The following is a 23,158-nucleotide window of genomic DNA, read 5'->3' on the forward strand; positions in this document are numbered from 1 at the left end:
TTTGTGCAATCTGGCCATGTCCAGTTTTAATAATATTATGGCATTTAACTTGTGATCTTGCTTGCAAGTATATGATATTGAAATATTGCTATCACATAAGTTGCAACTTTTGCTATGACAAAGGGACAGGCCCATAAAAGGGGCCATCAGATATACAGGTTTGTGCAATTTGGCAATGTCCAGGTTTAATAACATTATGGTATCGTTAGATATATCATAACATTTTTCCCTTATTGAGTATTTTTTAGGACTTAAAGTCTTAGAAGGTGATTGGGAGTGGTCATGAGAAAAATGGAGCATATCTTCTAGAAGTACCAAAGAGAAGCCTGTTAAAAGCAACAAAATGTGAATTTTGAGTCAGTGATTTCAAATTTAATAAATCATATATTATTCTTGGTCACTGTCATTTGGATCATTGTGTCTTTTTCCTCTATGGTTTTATTATTTCCAGAGTTATTTAAAGTGTCAGTTTGTCTAGTACTCATTGTTAAACATGTTAGTTATCAAACATCGGAGAAACTCATATTCTTCAAGTAATAGAAGGTCTAGGTTTCCTTTTGAAATTGTGCACTTTGATGTGTGGAGTCTGTAACATATTCCCTTTATAGATGGCTATAAATATTTCATATTATTTATTGATGTTTTTTCCAGATTCACTTGGCTATACTTGATGCATTTCCATGAAGTCTCTAAACTTGTGATGCAATTCCATCAATTGATTCTTACCCAATTTAATACCCCTATTAAGGTGTTCTTTTCATATAATGCTGAGAAATACTTCGAGAAGGGTCTGACTTCATACCTTCATGATTTTGAGGTTATTCATGAAAGCATGTGCCTACACCCTCAACAACATGGGGCAGATGATAGGAAAAATTGATATATTATTGAAGTTTCCAGAAGCAAGGATCAAAACTTTGCAATGTACCGGCCCATATCAGATGATACATATTGTATCAGTGATCCATTGGTATGCTATTATAGACATTATTTTGGGGTTTGACCTGTTTCAATGGGTAGACAGGCCTTATACCGACCCCCCTTAACAGGTTTGAAAAAAAAAAAAAAACTAAAAAGTGCCTATCAATACAGACCAATACTGTATTGATACTTAGAACCTTGTCCAGAAGCATCATGTTTGCCTTAATGTTCATAACATTTTGGGGGGATGTTCTTACTACTACCTACTTAATTAACTGTATGCCTTCCAGAGTTTTTGGGTTCAAATCACCTTTTAGTCTTCTCTTTCCTTAAGAAGAGATGTTTTCTATTCCTCTTCAAGTTTTCGGATGTAGTTGCTAATTTCACATTCATAGTTCTAAACTTCTAATTGGTCTAAATCTGAACCCAAAACTAGGAAGAGCATTTTCCCATTGACCCAAGGAAAGGTAAACATCAACATTTCTACCACTCATTACATCTCTAAGTACCTTTCCTATAACCTTTTATCTCCTTATTTTTCCTTTCTTTTGTTTCCTAATACATTCCTAAGAATGTATTAGCACTCTCTAAACCTAAATGGAGGGATGCCATGAGAGATGAAATGGATGTATTACAGAATAATCAGACATGGGATATTGTTATTTGCCTATAGGGAAGGAACCAATTGGTTGTAAGTAGGTGTTCACTATGAGGTATAATGTTGATAGCACTATTGAGATGTACAAGGCCAAATTGGTTGCCAAGGATATATACAGATGTATGGGGTAGACTACTTGGAGACATTTGCTCCAATGGATAAAATGAACTAATTGAGAGTGATCATATCTTTGGTTATTACATATTCATGGCTGTTGTACCAGCTTGATGTGAAGTGCATATGACTCTTACCCCCTGGTATGTATGGAAAAGAAGAGAAGGGGAAAGTATGTTGGTTGAAGAAATTTCTGTATGACCTTGAATAGTCTCCTAGGGCTTGGTTTTGAGAGATTATGAGGTGCTCTCATTCGGGTTGGTTACTGTTGAGCCCAATTCGATCACACATTGTTTGTTAAGCAAAGAGACTCTCTACTTACACAACTCTTATTGTGTATGTTGATGACATTTTGGTGATTGGCAGTGACTTGTAGGAGACTAGGAGACTCAAACAATTTCTCAGTACTGTGTTTGAAATTAAAGACCTTGGCGAGTTTAGATACTTCCATGGTATGGAAATAGCAAAGACTATAGATGGGTATTTTCATATCCCAAAGGAAGTATGCAATTGATTTGTTAAAGGAGATAGGGAAACTGGGAGGTAAGCTTTCCTCCACTCCCATTGGTTACAAGCATAAGATGCGTATTACAAATGGAGAACTTTTGCAAGACAAGGGAGTGTTTTATAGGTTGATTTGTATATTATTATATCTATGTATGACTTGGATAAACATTTCTTATGCTATTCATGTAGTTAGCCAGTTCATGCATGCTCTTCATGATACCCATTTGGTTGCAACAAAGGGTACTTTGATGAGTCTAGATCTCTTGCACTTGACATCCTACACAAATTCCTAAACTCCCAATCATAGGATGCCATGTCAACACTTCATCATGTGTGAGTTTCCCATGTCCTTTTGACCCAGTCGAAAGGAGAGAGGTTTTTTCTCTTCCTTCTTTGGCTCGAAGGATTCCACCCTCACTGACTTAGCACCGCTTGAGATGGTTACTCTCTCTTACCTTTTCTTATGACTGGTCACCATCAAGTGTAGGAGATCTGATGCTTAAGTGAGTAGAGGCCACATTATCTAACAGGGGTAGAAGCTTCTCCTTGACCACCTTCTAGAGTGTGTTATTGATGAAGCTTTGGAACCGGATCATTCTAAAAACTGAGTTTGCACTCTTTCAAAGCCGCTATAGATCAAGCGATAGATTATTTGAGGCTTCTTACTCATTGACTCCATGCATAGACAGCTCTCAACAAACAGAGGAAGACTTAAAAAGCATTTTCCTCCCTCGTCCTTCTCTTCAATTCCTCTGGGAGCCATTGCATTTTTTATATGCTAGAAATAAGATTTAGAAGAGTGTTTGAAGTGTCTATTAATATTATTCATACATGGGAGACCTACACATGATGCGTTTCATGGCATCCTATGATTAAGAGTGCAGGATGTTGAGTGTAAGACATCCGGATTCCACTCTGATACCTAAAAGGTACTCTAGGCCAAGGCATGTTATTTTCCAATCATGTACATACAAGGATAAAGGCTTATACTTATGCAGATTGGGCTGGTTATGTTAACAACAGGAGACTTATCTCAGGTATTGCACTCTTGTTGGTGGAAACGTAGTTTCTTCAAGAAGCAAGAAACAATTTGTGGTGGCAAGGTCATTAGTTGAAGTGGAATACAGACAATGGATCATGGTGTTTTGGAATTATTGGGGCTTAGATCTCTTCTTTATGAGTTGGTAATTTCTCATGAGAAGCCAATGATGCTGTATTGTGATGACCAAGCAGTCATAAATATAATCCATACATGAATAAATGAAACGTACTTAGGTGGATAGACATTTCATAAGGGAGAAAAGTAGCTTATGGTGATGTTTGTCAACCATTTGTTGCTCCAAAGGATCAACTAGCTGATTTTCTCGCCAAAGGAGTTTCTAAGCCTAAGTTACAACATAGGTAAGTAGTCTAGGCATGATTAACATCTATGCTCAGCTTGGGGAGAGTGTTAAGGTTATTGGGCTGTAAGAATACTTAATCTTAGTAGGCTGTTTCTTATTTTCATTATTGTTAATGGATTAATTATATGATGGGCCCACGTGGCCATCCTTTATTTCTTTTATATTGTTGCCACTTATTAAGGGAAGTTTAAACCATGTTTAGGAGAGCTTATCAACGGGCTTCTTGAGCTTTTTGCATTTAAGAATCCAACAAACCAAATGAAACTGTTTGGCATGTTGGGTTTAGCTTCTTATGGATAATTTTAAGCTAATTTATTGGATAAGTAGAACCAATGTTTTATTGGCTTATGGCTTTTGCTTTTTGCTTTTAAAGTGGGGACCATATTTTATAACTTTAAGATTCCTTTTAAATATATATTTTAAATGACTATTAACCCCTTGAAAATTTTAAAATGTCTAAATTAACCTTCAAATCATTTGTTAGTACTTTAAAAATTAATTCTTCCCTTGCCTTAAATCATATCTTTCTTCTTCTCTTCTCAGCTCTGAACCCTCTTTTTTCTTGATTTCTGTGCACTATTTTATTGATTAATTATTGAACACTTGCTGTTCTGAATCACAACTGACTGGTATAGAAGGCATATGTACAAAGAATAATCATATAAGAAAAGGTGCTACTACAAAATATAAGAGTTGTATATCTTTGAAACTATAATTAATGAAATGCTTTTCTTACTGATAACAGTGTAGTACCTGAATAACTTCTGGAATCAATACATCCACATGATTCTCCGAAGTGGTATCGTCATGTTTATTTTTGCAGTTTAGGTTTTTGGAGACTGTTCTCGTATTTTCTACAGGTAAAAGAATAATGAGAACCATATCATGTAATCATAAATAGAACATAAATTAAGTACAAAGTGCTATGTGCATGCCACATATCTTCATAAAACGTTTAAATATGTAGTATTTGCTCATAAAATGGGCCTATCATACCAGCTTCATGATTGAAGTCAAGTTCTTTTGGTGCTTCTTTGCACCACTCATCTATCATTGGATTGAAGTCATATTGTGGTTCTGCCCATGCTATCCAATCAACTATTGACTTTGCATTCTTCAAGTCCTGCAAACGAATGGAATATCCAATGATCATATGATTAATAGTAGTCTTACTTTGTCATCCACATTTGTTTTTAAATGCATTACCTCTAAAATGATTGTTTTGATGCCCTCATGTTGAACTTTGACAACCACCTCCCTCCCATTATCCAAGGTTGCACGATGAACTTGTGCTATCTGTGCAGCAGAATATAATGATTTTTTCCAGAAACAACTCAACAAGGCTGTATCACTGAAAAGAAAATTAAAAATTTTCTAAATGGCATAATCTATGTTTTGATATTTAATGGTAGCAGTTGGTTGAGGATAATACATCCAAGGTCAACCCAGAGCTATCGGTGTTACAGAAATGGTCCAGATGATATAGGGGTGAAAAAGGCCAAAAATAGGTTCCTGACAATGAGAACTTAATCAAGCATGGGCTGATTGAAATGCCACACCAAATATTTTTTTTTATCAATAATACCACACCAAATATATTAATATTTCCTTTCTGGAAAATGTTTAATTATTTCTTTTACTAATATCTTAATTATTAATTCAAAAACATTAATAATATACCAGTATGGGAGACTCTACAAAGGCTGAATTTGTGGGATACAAAAAGAAAACTAGATGAATTTATAAAGAATAGTTGTTGAAGGTGACTCTCAATTGGTGATAAGGTAGCTCAGAGATGAGAAGACAGCAGTTAGGAGTTATAGAGATGTGTTAAAGAAAATTAAATGGTTAACAAGGAATATGGTGATAAGCTATCGGCGGGCACCCAGGTTGGGAAATGGCTTGGCTGACATTTTGACCAAGAAAGAGGCAAACAGGAACAGATGTTCTAGGCTCAGTTGTAATTACTTTTTCTTTTCTGGTTGAGATAAGCTTATCTCCCCATGAGTTGCTATATGTATAAACCATCTCCTGTTCATATTAATAAAATGTGTTACTTTTATCTATCAAAAAAATTAATAACCTATATGTTTTCTATGGACTGCTTTTATTTTTCTTTAAGATTCCTCCAGATTAAAGGTTGACAATGTCTCTGTAGAAGAAGAATGGGGATGAGTTCTACAAATGCTTTTATTCTGAACCTTACACTTTCCAACCAAAGCTTGGGTTGATGTCTGGAATGATCTTGCATGAGGTAAAAGATTAGAAACAGAAGTTATGGAAAGGAAAAAATTCATGAACTGTACAGCTTCACCATGCACTTATGCAGGCATTGTTAAGAGGCCTGAACAAGCGATCTTACTATGGTTTTCCAGGAACTTGATGGAAGAGTCTTTTCTGATAGAGGGTTCATTACTCCTATTCCCCAGGTGGAAGGTTCTATGAGCTTATGGATTTCTGGACTATCATCCTTGTCAGAAGTACATATGGATCATTGTCAAGTTTCCCTTGATAAGAACTTGAAGTATTGATTTTTCTCATCTTTATTTCCCAATCAGCATTTTCTGCATTTATGTAGAAACTTGTTTGCCAGAGATTGCATTGGGAAGAAAGAAATGCAAGACTGTTTTCAGACAAGGAAAGAAGATAAGTTGTCATCGAAACCATTATGGTGAGAGTGGTTCATTGGATAAAATTTATGGAGACATTTGCTGATTTCTCAACAGGTGATATCATGGATAATTGGACGAAGGTGGCTAGTTCTGGTTGTCACAAATCCAATATAAGCCCTGCTTGGTCTCCCCTAATGATTGACAACATCAAGATAAACCCTCTGGTATTGGAGGGGTGTTTATGGATAGTGAAGGCAGAATTTATTCGTCTATATTCAGGCCCAAGTGGAGTAGGTGGCTCCTTAAGGGCTGAGGTTATGGTGGTCATTGAAGGTCTGCAAAAGGCAAAAATGTTGAATGTAAGAAAGCTTATTATAGAAGGTGATTCAAAGTTTGTAGTGGAGTGGTTGCAAAAGGAAGAAAAGGGTTTTTGCATCTTCAACAATGAAAAGAAGAGATTCAAGTGGATGACTCGAGATATGGATGTGCAATTCAGTTGGGTTAAAAGGATGGCAAATGGTTTTGCTGATGTCTTACCAAAACAAGGGGTGGGAAGGAATCATTTGTTTTGGGCTCAATTGTAATAGCAAATTTGTCTATGGAGAGTTAAGATAGTTTACCTCTCCCAATCTTGTAATTGTTATAACTCTAATGAAATTCTGTTATTGATCAAAAAATAAAAGTTCTTAAAGATTTGTCTTTTCTAACCCCTCCAAACTCTTCCCTTTACTCCTAAAATCATCCCTAAGCCCTTTCTAACCCATCATTACTCTCCTAAGATCATCTTCAGTCATTCTAATTCTACATCATTGGTAGTGGTAGTGAGACTTTTCAATCGAAATTTCCTAATGCAGCCCAAGAAGATAGGGACAATTATGTGGAAAGCAGTCAGGATAGAAGTGGTTTGAACTATTTAGGAGGAAAGAATAGAAGAATTTTCAATGAAAAATTGCAGGTCAAAGAAGGAAATTGTTGAGATTATAAAGATCAAAGTTGCACATTGGATAAAAACACTTTAACTTTTCTAAAGCTTTTCAGTGACTGAAATAATAAGGGTGTGGAATGAAGTGGCACAGACTACCAAAGAAAAGGAAAGAGAGGTAATGGAATGGAAGCCCCCAGCAAGTACTAATATAAAACTGAATTTTTATGGGAGCTTCATGGGAAACCCAGGAATGGCAGGTATTGGAGGTGTTTTTAGAGACTCTTAAGGCATGGTGATGGCCATGTATTCAAGACCAATAGGGTTTGGAGATTCACTAAAGGCTGAACTGACGGCTTCATTGCAAGGCTTAAAATTTTCTAAGCAGTCTAACTTCAAGAACTTGGTAGTAGGAGACTCAAAACTGATTGTCTATTGGACCTCTACTAGGCACCATGTGCCTTAGATTTATAAGCATTCGCAGTTGTTTTGGCATTATTGTAACTCTTTTGATTTTGGGTACTGAATCATTTGCCTACTGTATCCATAGGTGGCTGGATAACCACTTTTCTGTAATTTCTTGTTTCCACATATTAATACAATTAATAAGATTTTCTAGATGATAAAAAAAAGATCTACATCATGGTATCAAAGCAATAAGTGCTACATTGTTAGACAGTAATATAGAAGCTTCAATCTTCTACAAATTTACTATTCTCATTAAAAATCAAAACTAATATTGATAGTCATGCTCAGACTTACTATTTAAAATAATTCCCATAACTACTGTTTACAGCAAAATCACAACTTACTGTTTTTAGTAATTTTTGTTTCTGTTTTCTTGGTGCTGAGATGGTATGATTCCAGAACAGAGAGAAGAGAAGAAGGAGAAGGGAGGAGAGAAAAGAGAGGAGAGAGACATAATTTAGAGAGACAAAAGTCAACTGGCGGTGCCAGTTTAATTGGTATTTATACTAGGGCAATCATACAGAAATAAGAAAGGGTAAAATTACAAAGGTACCCTTGCGGCACTAAAAATAAAATAAGATATTTCAACACTCCCCCTCATGTTGGGACGTAGATGTCAATCGTGCCCAACTCGTCACATAAATCATCGTGCCACGAGTGATGTAAGCCTTTTGTAAATATATCTGCCAGTTGCTCTTTGGAACTCACATATGGAGTGCACACTTCTCCATTAATAATTTTCTCTCTAATGAAGTGTTTGTCAACCTCTATATGCTTAGTTCTATCATGAAAATCTGGGTTGGCTGCAATATTGATGGAAGCCTTATTATCACAATACAAGGACATAGGGCCATCAACAGGAAAACCTAGTTCGTTCAATAAATTCTTTATCCACATGCCTTCAGCCACCCCATGGGACATTGCTCTATATTCAGCTTCAGCACTAGACCTAGCCACCACATTTTGTTTCTTACTTCTCCATGTGACTAGGTTTCCTCTCACAAAGGAACAATACCCACTAGTAGACTTTCTGTCATCAACAGAACCAGCCCAATCAGCATCTATATAGACTTCAATATTCAAATGACCATTCTTTTGGTATAACAAACCAGCTCCAAGAAACCTCTTTAGGTATCTGAGTATTCTTTCTGTTGCCTCTAAGTGTGTGGTCTTAGGAACGTGCATGAACTAACTAAGAACACCAACTGCATAAGCAATGTCTAGCCTGGTCATGGATAAATATAGGAGCCTTCCCACAAATCTCTGGAATTGTTTTACATCTTTGACAACTTCACCACAACAGTCACCCAGTCTGTGATTTGGACCAATGGGAGAGTCGGCTGGCTTAGCCCCTAGTTTTCCTGTATCCTGTAACAGATCTAGGATGTATTTCCTCTAAGAAATCAAGATCCCCTTTTGAGAGTGGGCCACTTCAATTTCAAGGAAATATTGAAGGGGACCTAGATCCTAGATCCTTCACCTCAAATTTAGTGGCTAAGAAATCTTTTAGTCTCTGAATTTCAACCTTCCAGTCACCTGTGATTACTATGTCATCAACATACAATATCAAGGCTGCAATCTTTCCTTCCCCTCTTTTCACGACGTATGACATTGTTTGTAGCCAATCTGTTGTATAGCTAGATGAAACTTGCTGAACCAGGCTTTCATACAAAGACTTCTTTAGTCTGCACAGTTTTTGCTCTTTGCCTTGGGCACTAAAGCTAGGAAGTTGGACCATGTACACCTCTTCCTCAAGGTCTCCATTCAAGAAGGCATTTTTAATGTCTAGCTGATGAAGATCCCAATCAAGAGCAAGAAAAGAGAGGAGAGGAGAAGAGAGAAGAAAGGAGAGTCGAGTGGACTGAAAAACCTCCAGAATGCTGGAGGCGAGTGCAAGAGTTATTATTTATACTGGCCCAGTCATACAATATAAACAAGAGAGAAATTACAACAGTACCCTTGGTACTAAACAGTACGCATGACAACTGTCAACAGTCTCCATTCAGGAAGGCATTTTTAATGTCTAGCTGATGAAGATCCCAATCAAGATTTGCCACAAGGGAGAAAAGGACTCTAATGGAGTTTATCTTGGCTACTGGGGCAAAAGTCTCTACATAATCTACACCATATACCTGGGTAAACCCTTTTGCCACCAACCTAGCCTTGTACCTTTCTATTGTGCCATCAACCTTGTGCTTTATTGTGAACACCCACTTGCATCCTACCGGTTCCTTACCTTCAGGGAGATCCACTAATTCCCACGTACCATTTTTATGTAGGGCATTTATCTCTTCTTTCATTGCATCTGTCCATTCAGGTACCAAGAGAGCTTCTGCCAAATTTTTTGGGATAGGGGTGCTGCCAATGGAAGAAATGAATGTAAGAAAGGAGGGTGAGATGTTCTCATAGGTAACAAAATCGGTAATAGGATACTTGGTGGTACCGCCAACACCATCAGATTCATCGGGGACAAATCATATCCAACCAGGTATAGTTTTAAGTTGCTCCATAGCTCTTGAATTTAGCTGGCTCTTGTGACGATGAAAAACACGAAATGGAGGAGGGTCAGGTAAAGAAGGGAGAACCTAAACCTGAATTGGTTTCTCCTCCACCTTACTCTCCCCCTGAGGAGAAACCGGGAAAAATGGTCACTTTCAAAGAAAGACACATCCATAGAGACATAGTACTTCTTGGAAACAAGGTCAAAACATCGATAGCCCTTTTTGGAAGAAGGATAACCCAAGAAGACACAAGGAATGGTACGAGGATCAAGTTTTCCACGAGTAGGAGAAAGGTCCCGGACGAAACAACGACAACCAAACACACGGATAGGAATAGAAAAGAGGGGAGCCTTGGGAAAAAGGAGCTGATGTGGGACGTACCCTAACAAGCGGGATGGCATACGGTTAATGAGATAGGTAGCACACAGCACAATATCCAACTAGAAACATTTAGGGACATTCATGTGTATAAGTAACCCGCGAGCAACTGCAAGAAGATGACGATTCTTTCTTTCAGCCACACCATTTTGCTAGGGGGTTCTAGTGCAAGAGCTACGGTGTATGGGTCCGTACGAAGCAAAAAACTCCATGAGATCACTATGGAAATATTCTTTGGCATTGTCTGATTGGAAAATTTGGATTTCTGTTTGAAACTGAGTGAATATCAAGTGTCGGAAATCTTTAATGATTTTTGGTACTTCATCTCTAGACCGCATAAGATACACCCATGTATATCAGGAGTAGTCATCAATAAATGTAATGAAATATTTATAGCTAGACTCGAATGTTAAAATAACAGGGCCCCGGACATCATAATACACAATATGGAATGGAAAATCAGATTTATTATTTTTTGAAGTAAAGTGATTTCTACAATGTTTGCTCAACTGACAAGTTTGACATGTGCAATCCGACACTGACACTGAGTTAAATAAATGTGGTAACAAAACTTTCAATGACTCAAAAGATAAATGACCCAGACGACTGTGCCATAAAAGAACTTGACTCTTATTAGACGGACTCTTAGACTCAATAGCCGCAAGACAGGCTTTATTCTCTAGCATGTAAAGACCATCTACCATACGACCTCTACCAATCGTCTTCCCCGAGGCCAAATCCTGTATCACACAAGAGGAAGGAAAAAAGGTTACTGAGCAGTTCATCAAATTTGTTATATTACTAACAGAGAACAAATTTATGGGTAGTTTAGGAACATGTAGAACATCAAAGAGAGTGAGTCCAAGTGGAAGGGAGATGGTTCCTTGACCAGCTATGGTGGAGAAAGAACCATCAGCAAATCTCACCTTGTCCCGTCCAGATAATAGATGATAAGATTAAAAACAATTAGACTTACTCGTTATGTGGTTTAGGGCTCCAGAATCTATTATCTAAGGGGAGTCTGAGGGATGAGAGGACACATGGAAAGCTGTGGCAGAGTTACCGTTACCTGATGTAGATGCAAAGGAAGTCGAGGGTGGAGAGGTAGAATCCATTTGGCGGATTGCCCTCCCATACAATTCTAGATGGTTACGGAAAGAAAAAATGATATCTTCCCTCGAATCAGTCCCGAAAGAACTCATAGTAGTGGTAGATGATTGAGGCTCTTGAGAGGCTAAATTTGCTGCATTAAACTTTCTCTGACCTTGCCGTCCTGGCTTCTTATTCTGATCCGACTTTTCACTCATTTCCTGAGCCCACTTTGGATTACCGTGAATCTCCCAACATGTTTCCCGAATATGCCTAGTCTTCTGATAATGTGTACACCATGTTTCCCGAGTATGCCTAGTCTTCTGATAGTGTGTACACCATAGCTTATCGTTGTCATCAACTTTCTCCTAGGAGTCGCCCTTCTTGAAGGAATTTCTACCACCCGTAGCAACACTCACTTTAGCTGCTAAAGCAACATTCTCCCCCTCAGGATTATTCATCACATTCCATCTGCTATCTTCTGACTGTACTAGAGTATATACTTCTTGTATTGATGGGAGGTCTTTACCCCCCAATATCTGAATCCTGATAGATTCATATGTGGGGTTCAGCCCTAAGAGAAAGGCAAACACTCGTTGTTGGGAAACCAGAGACTTGTATGCTTTGGAATCTGCATCACATTTCCAGTCTATATTCTGATAGTGATCTAGTTCCTTCCAAACAGAAGTTAGGTTTGAATAGTAGGCGGACAGACTCCTCTCCCCTTGTTTACAAGTTGAGGAGGTAGCTTGCAACTGATACATTTTAGCATAATGTTGTTGTTCAGAGTATGTAGACTGTGCCTGCTCCCATATCTCATGAGTTGTTTGTGCCCACATGAAGGTCTTTCTCACTTGTGGCAGCATAGACAATAACAGCCATGACATCACCATGTTGTTTTCCTGGTCCCATCTATCATATTCTACACCACTAGACTGGGGTTCTCTAATTCTGCGATTGATATACCCCGCTTTTCCCCTTGCAGTTATGTAGAGCTTGATTCCCCTTGACCATTCTAGGTAATTGAGGCCATCAAAGGGAATCACAGCCATGGGAAAACTCATGTCAACCTCTGCTCATCCCACTCTGACTAGAAGTAACACCAGACATACCAGAATCTTCAGAAGACATAGATATGAATCTGATCAGTCACAATCCAGCTAGAGAACAAGTTTTTTAATTCAGTTCAGACTCACAATACAGTCAAAAACCAGGTTGCCGTTTCAGTTCAGTCACACTTCTGGACACAAGAAACTTGTTCTCACACAGATCAAAGCTGGTCACACACCATTACTGTTCTCAGAATTTTTTTTTTTCTTACTGAACCATTTTAGACCGATCACACACCATTTCAGATGTGTAAGGTATATCAAAGAAACAGATCTGACCATTCCCTCTAGCAATAAATCAACTTTCATGCAGTAACCCACTGATCTGGGTACAAAAGGATCAGTTCGAACCACAGAACTGATGAAGAAAAAAAAAAAACTCGCAGTATTTGAAACTGATTCACAGCATTCGATTTTTCTCTCCCCTGATAATTTCTGGGCTCAAGACCAAGAGGTAAGAACTGTCTTGCAGTGAGCTTCCTCACACATCCACCAGAGATCTTGTTCTTTGGTTTGATCAGTAATAGACAAAAAAGGAAAGAAGAGATTGGATCTGCTGCCCTGGTCCTAAGATTGGATCTGCCGCTCTGGTACCATGTTTTCTTGGTGCTGAGATGGTATGATTCCAGAACAGAGAGAAGAGAAGGAGAAGGGAGAAGAGAGAAAAGAGAGGAGAGAGACAGAATTGAGAGACAAAAGTCAACTAGCAGAGCCAGTTTAATTGGTATTTATACTAGGGCAACCATACAGAAATAAGAAAGGATAAAATTACAAAGGTGCCCTTGCGGCACTAACTTAAAATAAACTAAGATATTTCAACAGTTTCTTTAAACAAAGTGGTTGTTAGTTGTTTTGAAAAGTTGCTTAAGGTTAGAATTTATTGATCCGTAGGCATTTGAGTTTGTTTCAAAAGCCTAGGCCCAGTGTACCTAGAGATTTATGATAAATATATTGTAAGCCTTTTCTTAAGAGATGAAATGAATATGAATTGGTTTAAAGCTATTTTTATCGTGCTTTGTAGGTATGCTATCTTTTCTCTCTTTCCCTATCTTTTGCTTGTAAAGGTGCATTTTTTCCCTTTTTCAATACTATAATCTGAATCTCCATCTTTCATAATTTAGATCCTTAGTTTCCCTCTTTTTCTCACTACATGAACAGGACTTTTCTTCTACTCGTTCTAGACTGATTTGGTATCAAAGTGAAATGAAGGTTGAGAAGTCAGCAACCGAATTCCTTAAGTCGGTTCAAAAACTGACTTAACTTTTGGTTAAAAAGGACCCACGTGGTCCATGTAAAAACCATAAAAAATAAGAACCGCCTCTAATGGGTGGTTAGCTCATGTATAAATAGGGGCTCACCCCCTTCAAACATGTAGTAATCCCAACTTAGATAGTAAGGGTGCGGTGTAGAAGAGTCTTTTGGTGAGTAGCCTCCAAGTAAGGTTAGTGAGTGTAATTTTTAAAGTTAAAATAGTGCACGTGTGATACATTGTGAATGTTTGTATCTTTGTATGCTTTGCATTAGTAATATGTATAGCTATTTTCAGTTATAGTGTGTTTGCTTCTCTTTGTTTTTCTTGTGTGCTCCCACTTTTTTGTTGGGTTTCTACATTTGGTATCAGAGCAGGTTGACCGAAGTCGTCATTCTGCCGAATTGACATTCGATTAACGAAGATCTGGCTGTTACTCTGCCGGATTAGAGCCGTCCACTGTGAGCAGCATGACGCTATGAAGCCGATTAGTTTGGGACTAAGATTCTTGGTGAAAGGCAATAGAGAAGGATTTCACCAATCATAATGGCGGGTTTAGCCAACATACTTCCGGGAATAGAAAATCTAAACCACTATAACTATGATAGTTGGCGCACATGCATGGAGTCATTTACAATGCGAAGATTTATTGGAAGTAACAATTGGAGGTGAAACTACTGCTCCCATTGATGAAAATGCTAAAAAGAAGTGGAAAATCAAGGCAGGTAAGGCTCTTTATGATATCAAAATTACTATTGAGAATGAATTTTTAGAGCATATAAAAAAGGCCTAGACTCCAAGTGAGGCCTGGGATATTTTATCTAAATTATTTTCCAAAACAAACGAAGCTCGACTTCAGATATTGGAAAATGAGCTTGCATCGATCAGTCAAGGATCGATGACAATTAGCCAGTATTTTACAAAGGTAAAGCGCCTTTGTGATGAAATCTCTCTATTAGATAAAGAGTCTGCAATCAGTGAAACCTGAGTGAGATGAATAATTATATGAGGGTTGAGACCCGAGTATAATGGGTTTGTGGCAGCTATTAGAAGCTGGTCAACACAACCATCACTTGTTGAATTAGTGTAGAGAAGATGGGCCGAATGGCCCATAGGCTGTTTATCCTTTTTTATCTTTTATGTTCTTTGCTATAATGGGCCTTAATCTAGGCCTATTCTTTCTTATGTTATGTCTTTTTAATTTTCTGCCCAACTAAGGACTTCTCTGTAAATTACCAAAGTTTAACTTAATAAAATAGAATTAAGGGTGTAAAATGAGAGATTATGCTCGAAAATCTCTCTCTGAACCCAAGTTGTCGCCACTTTCTTCTTCATCTTCTCCCCTCTTGAACTCTGATTTCTGCTACTTTATTTTGATTTTTTGCATCTTTCTAAACAGTCATTTCTTCTCAAAAGGCTGTTTTTCTTCTTGGTATCAGAGCAGGCTCGTTTTTCCCTTTTTTTTCTTTTTTTTCCCGTACACAGTGTGTATGGAGAACTGAATCATATGAATAGTTGAAGACACCTTTTTCAGCCCAGTTGTTAGTGGTTTCTGGAGAGAAGACTGAATTTGTTGCCCCCTTGATAGATTCAAATGTGTTGCCCGAAACCTAATTTTCTGGAGAAATCTGATGCGGGCCCCACAGAGAGTTTGACCTGGGCGCTCAGTGACTGAAGGCTTTCCCATTCCCCTTCTTGAAGATCGAATCAAGTGGATTGGTGTTCTGTGAAGTCTACAAGGAGCGGCTGAATTTTCTCTATTTCTCCTAGCTTCCGGGTGTGACGCAGATTACTGGTACGACTGCATAGAGGTTGGCTCACAACATAGTTTTGTTTTGTCTTCATTTGGTGTTTTTCGAAGTTGTTTGAAATCACTTTTGAGGTGTTTAAGAAGATGAACTCCTCAGACATTGAAAACAAGCATGTTGCTGAATCCGGACAAGTTCCGGGAGCCTCTGTAGACTCTCTACTGGCTGTGACCACAGTCAAACTGGATGGAACTAATTATCTGGCTTGGTCACAATCAGTAAAGATTCATATTTATAGTAGAGGAAAGTGGGGTTTTATCTCCGGGAGCAAAAAGGCTCCTTTGGAAGATGATCCATCATATGAAAAGTGGATGCGAGAAAATTATACTATTATTGGGTGGCTTGTGAACTCAATGCAACCATAGATTAGTCAGCACTATTTGTGGATGAATTCAGCAAAGGAAATTTGGGATAGTGTTGCTGAAACCTATTCCCAAAAATTAAATGTGGCCAGAGCTTACAAGTTGAGAAGTGATGTGAAGAATTTAAGACAGGGGGAGAAACCATTAGCTGTATACTTCTCAATGCTGAAGTCTTTATGGCAAGAAATAGATTTGATAGAAGCTGTAACCTAGGACACCACTAATGATGCTGAAACCTACAGAAAACTGGTTGAGAGAAACAGGGTGTTTGAGTTCTTAACAGGACTAAATCCAGAGTATAACATTACAAAACAAAATATTTTATCCAAGGATAGTGTCTCACTGTCTCAGGCATATGCCTTGGTAAGTTGTGAAGAAAGCAGGAGGCTTGTCCAGGTTCAAGGGGCTGGTCTAAATGATCACCTTGCTAATATGGGAGTGAAACCCAAGAGGGTTGCAGGGACTCCAAGTAGCTCAGGGAAGAAAGAGATTGTCTGTGAGTACTGTAAAAAGCCAAAACACATTAAAGACAAGTGCTAGAAATTGCATCATGAGCTCCTACCACTTCGGTTTCAGAAGAAACCTGATAATAAAAGGGCAAGGAGTGCTAATGTTGCTGCTGGTCCAGATAGTGACAGATACCAAACTGAAGAGATGACGGCTAGTGTGCAGTTAGCAGCTATGAAGGCAGAATATGAAAAGTTTGGGAGGATAATCAGTCACCTAGAGGGTGTGACCTCTTCTTCCAACCCTTCAAAATATTCAACATCTTTTGCATTTGCTCATTCAGGTATACGAGCTTCTGCCAATCATGCAACCATTTCAGGTAATCGTAGGATCCCTTGGATTATTGATTCTGGTGCTTCTGATCATATGATTAGCCTTTCTACTTTGTTTGTTTAATATGATTTACTTCCTGGTCGTGACAAAATCACCCTAGCTGATGGCTCTCTTGCCCCTACCTCCGGCAAGGGAACCATCAAGGCTACAGACTCCTTGGTTCTTCCTTTTGCTCTTCATGTACCTAGACTAACTTGTTATCTAAGTAGCCTAACTAAGTCATTAAACTGTTGTGTAACCTTCTTCCCTTCATACTGTGTTTTTCAGGATCTGGAGTCTCAGAAGGTGATTGGGAGTGGCCGTGAGGCGAATGGAATATATTTGCTAGATACTCCTGGACAGTGCCATGAACAACCTGGAAAAGCTGCTTTTGGGTCTACATCTACAGAGTCCATCAGTCGAGTCATGTTATGTCATTTTCGTTTGGGTCATCTTTCTTTTTCTGCATTAAGTCATTTATTCCCAGAACTGCTTAAGGGAATTAGTTTGTCCAGTCTTCATTGTGAGTCTTGTGAACTGTCAAAACATTGTAGAAACAATTATCCTTTGAGTAATAAAAGATCTCCTCCTTTTAAGATTGTGCACTCTGATGTGTGGGGGCCTTACCACTTACCCTCTATGGGTGGCTACAAATATTTCATCTTGTATATTGATGACTTTTCTCGGTTCACTTGGATATTTTTGATGAAGTCCCGTGATGAAGTTCCCAGACTTGTGAGGCAATTCCATGAATTTGTCCTAACCCAATTTGATACCAAGATTAAAATTTTCATATCCGACAATGCAAAAGAATATTTTGAGAAAAACTTGACCTGCTATCTCACTGATTTAGGGGTTATTCATCAAAGCTCCTGTGTTAGGACCCCAGAACAGAATGGAGTTGCTGAAAGAAAAAAGACATATTGTTGAAGTTGCAAGAAGTATTCTATTTGCCTCACATGTCCCTACAAAGTTTTGGGGTGATGTTGTTCTCATTGCTACCTACCTTATAAACCGTATGCCATCCAGGATTTTAGGGTTTAAGTCTCCCTTCAATCTCCTTCATCCGGACAAGGATCTTTTTCCTATTCCTCTTCGTGTCTTTGGCTGCACCTGTTAAATACATATCCCAAGTGTCCAAAGACATAAATTTGAACCAAAAGCCTACAAGTGTATCTTCCTTGGTTATTCCCCCACACAGAAGGGCTACTGTTGTTTCGATCCGAAGACTGGAACTCGATATGTCTCAATGGATGTCACCTTTGATGAGCTTTCTTCCTTTTATGGTTTCTCCCTGGAGAGATATTGTCCAAAAGGGGAGGATTTGTCACATGTGTTTTATCTTCCTCTTCCTGTCCCAGTTGAGTCTTTTGCTGAGTCTCTTCCACTTTCAAATGAATCAAGGCAGGATCAGTCACTTCACTCTCATTCCAGTGTTCTTATTCCTCCCCCTTTACCTCCTCGCCCTCTTTTTAATCCCAGGATGTATCAAAGGCAAAGAACCAGAAATGAGCAGGTTGTTTCCCTTACAACACATGAGCCTCATGCACTTCCAATTACAGATGAGACAACAGGTACTGTTATAGCCCCTTTGGAGCCATCCTTCCGAGACCTTGATATCCCCATTGCTATTAGGAAAGGAAAAATAAAGTGTACTGCACATTGCATTTCCAAACACCTTTCTTATAGTTTGCTCTATCCTTCATATTTTGCCTACCTTTCTTCTGTTGCCTCTAACCCAATTCCCAAGTCTGTGTCAGAAGCTCTTAATATTCCAAAATGGAGGGATGCTATGAGAACAGAAATTGATGCCCTGCACAAGAACGACACTTGGGAAGTGGTTGATTTGCTTGAAGGGAAGGATCTAGTAGGCTGTAAGTGGGTCTTTACTATCAAATATCATGTTGATGGCACCATTGAAAGGTACAAGGCTAGGTTAGTTGCAAAAGGCTATACACAGACATATGGGATTGATTATCTGGAGACCTTTGCTCCTATTGCCAAGATGACTTCTGTGAGAGTTCTTCTATCTTTGGCTGCACACTCAGACTGGCCACTTTATCAAGTGGATGTAAAGAATGCATTTCTGAATGGAGAATTACATGAGGAGGTTTATATGTCTCTTCCTCTAGGGATGTATGAAACAGACATGAAAGGTAAGGTCTGCAGGCTGAAGATATCTCTTTATGGACTCAAACAGTCCCCTAGAGCATGGTTCAAAAGGTTTAGGGCTGCCCTTGTCAGCTTTGGCTATGTACAGACAGTTTGATCATACACTCTTTATGAAGAGGAGTGGATTCTTGGTTGTTTACCCGATTGTGTATGTTGATGATATTGTTGTGACTGGTAATGATGTCTCGAGAATTAATGATCTCAAGTATTTCCTTCATACAGAGTTTGAGATCAAAGATCTAGGGGAATTTAGATACTTTCTTGGCATTGAAGTTGCTAGATCCAAGGATGGGATTCTTATCTCTCAGAGGAAGTATGTTCTTGATTTGCTCTCTGAAACAGGGAAGATGGGTGCTAGACCACTTGCTACTCCTATTGATATGAGCCATAAACTCTCTGCCTCAGATGGAATATTGTTAGAAGACAAGGGAGTCTTCCAGAGACTACTTGGAAAACTTCTTTATCTATGCATGACTTGGCCAGACATTGCGTACGCTGTCAGTTGCATCAGTCAGTTCATGCATGCTCCTAGGGATACTCATATGGCAGCAGCAGAGCGGATTCTGTGTTATTTGAAGGGCTCCCCTGGAAAGGAAATTCTATTTGCTAAGCATGGCCATATGAAATTTGAAGCCTACACAGGTGCTGACTGGGCTGGAAACATTGATGACAGAAGATCTACCTTTGGGTACTGTAGCTTGGTGGCAAGTAACATTGTCTCTTGGAGAAGCAAGAAACAATCAGTTGTTGCTCGATCTTCGGCTGAAGTAGAATACAGAGCCATGGCACATGGAGTTTCTGAACTATTGTGGCTTAAATCATTGATGGAGGAACTAGGTATTGAGCATGATAAGCCAATGATGTTATACTGTGATAATTAGGCCGCCATCAACATTGCTTACAACCTAGTGCAACATGACAGAACTAAGCATGTTGAATTTGACAGACACTTCATTCAAGAAAGAGTGGCTTCTGGTGAAGTGTGTCTACCTTTCATCACCTCTGAAGGATAGTTAGCAGATTTCCTCACCAAGGGCATTCCCAAGGCTAAACTTCAGCATGATACTGGAAAGCTTGGCATGATTGACATCTATGCTCAGCTTGAGGGGGAGTGTAGTGAAGATGGGCCGAATGGCCCATAGGTTGTTTATCCTTTTTATCTTTTATGTTCTTTGCTATAATGGGCCTTAATCTAGGCCTATTCTTTCTTATGTTATGTCTTTTTAATTTTCTGCCCAACTAAGGGCTTCTCTATAAATTACCAAAGTTTAACTTAATAAAATAGAATTAAGGGTGTAAGAGAAGAGATTATGTTCGAAAATCTCTCTCTCTGAACCCAAGTCATCGCCACCTTCATCTTCATCTTCTCTCCTCTTGAACTCTGATTTTTGCTATTTTCTTTTGATTTTTTGCATCTTTCTAAACAGTCATTTCTTCTCAAAAGGTTGTTTTTCTTCTATTAGAAAATATGTTGACCAACCAAGAGACACTAAATAAGCAGATGGCTAGTGTGTCAATCAAAGAAACAGAAGAAGCACTTCTCACTCAGGGGAAGGGGCCAAGTAAAAGGCCTAAGCAGGAGAAGCCTGCTAAGTTTTATCAGTAGAAGGAAAGTTATCAACAAAGGGGAGCTTCTCAGCAGTAAAGAGTAATCGATGCAATGTAATATGTTACAACTGTTCCAAGAAGGGCCATTATGCACGTGAATGCTGGTACAACAAAAGAAATCCAACTGAAGGAAATACAGCAACGTCAGCCAATCAGCAAGGAGATAAAGGAAGTGAAGAAGAATGGGAAGCCAAAGCCTCCTATTGTATTATAGAGCCAGATGAGCATGGCTGCTCTGTTGAAGCTTATTCAACCGTATTAGCACCGTCTGTCTTGCCAAATCATGGAGCAATTGACTATAGCTGAGATTGGATCGTTGACTCTGGATGCTCAAATCAAATGACAGGAGATAAATAGAAGTTTCAATCTATGTCAGAATATAAAGGCAAGCGAGTTGTTGTTACAGTTAATAATGCAAGACTTCTAATCACCCATATTGGTCAAGCATTGCGCATCCTGCGATTCAACAAGGAAGAAGCACAACTCCAAAATGTCTACCATGTGCCAGGTATGAAAAATAATTTATTATCAGTATCTCAATTAACTGCATCTGGTAATTATGTAGTGTTTGGTCCAAATGATGTTAAAGTATATCGGAGAATACATACACTAGAGGCACCACTTATGGAAGGACGGAAATTAGAGTCTATCTACGTAATGTTTGTTGAATCAGCTTATGTAGAAAAGACTCGATGTAATGAAACTGTTGATCTTTGGCATGCAAGACTTGGCCATGTTGGATATAACAGGCTCAAAGTAATGATGGTAAAGTCAATGTTGAAAGGCCTCCCTCAATTGGAAGTACGGACCGACACAGTATGTGTTGGATGTCAATATGGTAAGGCACACCAATTACCAGATACTGAATCAAAGTTTCGAGCTAAACAACCTTTGGAGCTCATTCAATCTAATGCATTTGGACGAGTGAAGCAAGAATCAAACACCGGGATGCGGTATATGATAACATTTATTGATGATTTCTCAAGGTACATATGGGTGTACTTCTTAAAAGAAAAATCTAAAGCATTTTCAGAGTTTATAGAATTGAAAGAGAAGGTCGAAAAAGAAGTTGGGTATAAAATAAAGTGCCTCTGCACTGACAATGGAGTCAATACACATTAGAAGAATTCTCAGATTATCTCAAGAAACATGGGATACGACGACAGTTGACATGTCCAAATACTACGCAACAGAATGGAGTAGCTGAGAGAAAGAACCAGCATTTAGCTGAAGTATGCAGAAGCATGTTGCATAGTAAAAATGTGTCAGGACAATTTTAGGCAGAAGGCATGAAGACTGCAGCACATGTTATCAATCGACTACCGCAAGCATCGCTTGGCTTTCTCTCACCATATGAAAAGTTATGGAATCGTCATCCCATAGTAAGTTACTTTCGCATATTTGGTTGCGTATGTTACGTATTTGTGCCAAACCATCTACACAACAAATTCGATAAGAAAGCTATTCGGTGTATATTCCTCGGCTATGATAGTGAAAGAAGGGGATGGAGGTGCTGTGATCCAAATACCAATCATTGCTATACATATCGAAATGTGGTATTTGATGAAGCTACGTCTTGGTGGTCATTTGAGAGAATTATACTACCTAATTCTGAAATTATGGAAGAAAATTTACAAGAGAAGATAAAAGAAATAGAAGATTTAGAGCCCCAACCTAGCTCATCTGATACTCAAAAATCTCCAAGATCATGGAGCATTGGTGTTCTTGAGAAAAAGACAGCTAAAGATATTAGACCAAGTCAGATGGAGGAGCTAGAGGAACAACCAAGACAAGAATTACGAAAGTCAATTAGGGTTAGGCGCCCTAACCCCAAGTATAAAGATGCCACACTCGCTGAAGAAGTTAGCAACTTAGAACCAACTAGTTATGAAGATGCCTGTCAAAGCGAAAGATGACAAAAGGCAAGAAAAGAGATTCAAGGCCTAAAGCAAAATGAAGACTTTGGATGATTAGCAAGAGAGAAGTCATTGCTAAAGGGGAGAAATGAGAAGTCAGCAACCGGCTTCCTTAAGTCGGTTCAAAAACTGACTTAACTTTTGGTTAAAAAGGACCCACGTGGTCCATGTAAAAACCGTAAAAAATAAAAACCGCCTCTAATGGGCGGTTAGCTCATGTATAAATAGGGGGTCACCCCCTTCAAACATGTAATCCCAAGTTAAATAGTAAGGGTGTGATGCAAAAGAGTCTTTTGGTGAGTAGCCTCCAAGTAAGGTTAGTGAGTGTAATTTTTAAAGTTAAAATAGTGCACGTGTGTGATACATTGTGAATGCTTATATCCCATGTCTCCATTAGTCATGGGAAACAACTAAATCTTGACCAATGTCTAACATTTTCTAGAAGAATTTCAGTCTTTTTTTTTTGATAAATAAAATAAGATTTCATTAATAGAGTAATAATGCAGTTACAACCTTCCCATGGAGAGGCACAAGCTGCGTCC

General features: G+C 38.6%; 1 protein-coding gene across 4 annotated transcripts in view; it reads right to left on the reverse strand.

Moving 5' to 3' along the window:
* LOC148844166 (ABC1 family protein) overlaps positions 1 to 23,158 on the reverse strand; it is a 46,923-nt gene that overhangs the window by 16,056 nt on the left and 7,709 nt on the right. For all 4 annotated transcript variants that reach the window (XM_088959059.1, XM_088959057.1, XM_088959058.1 and 1 more), the window contains exons 5-7: positions 4,810 to 4,899; positions 4,600 to 4,726; positions 4,357 to 4,457 (exon numbers count right to left, since the gene is read on the reverse strand). In XM_088959059.1, coding sequence (XP_088815185.1) covers positions 4,357 to 4,457; positions 4,600 to 4,726; positions 4,810 to 4,899 — 318 coding nt within the window. The remainder of the gene's footprint in view (positions 1 to 4,356; positions 4,458 to 4,599; positions 4,727 to 4,809; positions 4,900 to 23,158) is intronic.

Source organism: Nelumbo lutea, chromosome 8 (genome assembly GCF_056320005.1).
Source record: "Nelumbo lutea isolate HS-2025 chromosome 8, American lotus-T2T, whole genome shotgun sequence".
In the NCBI taxonomy this organism is placed as follows: Eukaryota; Viridiplantae; Streptophyta; class Magnoliopsida; order Proteales; family Nelumbonaceae; genus Nelumbo; species Nelumbo lutea.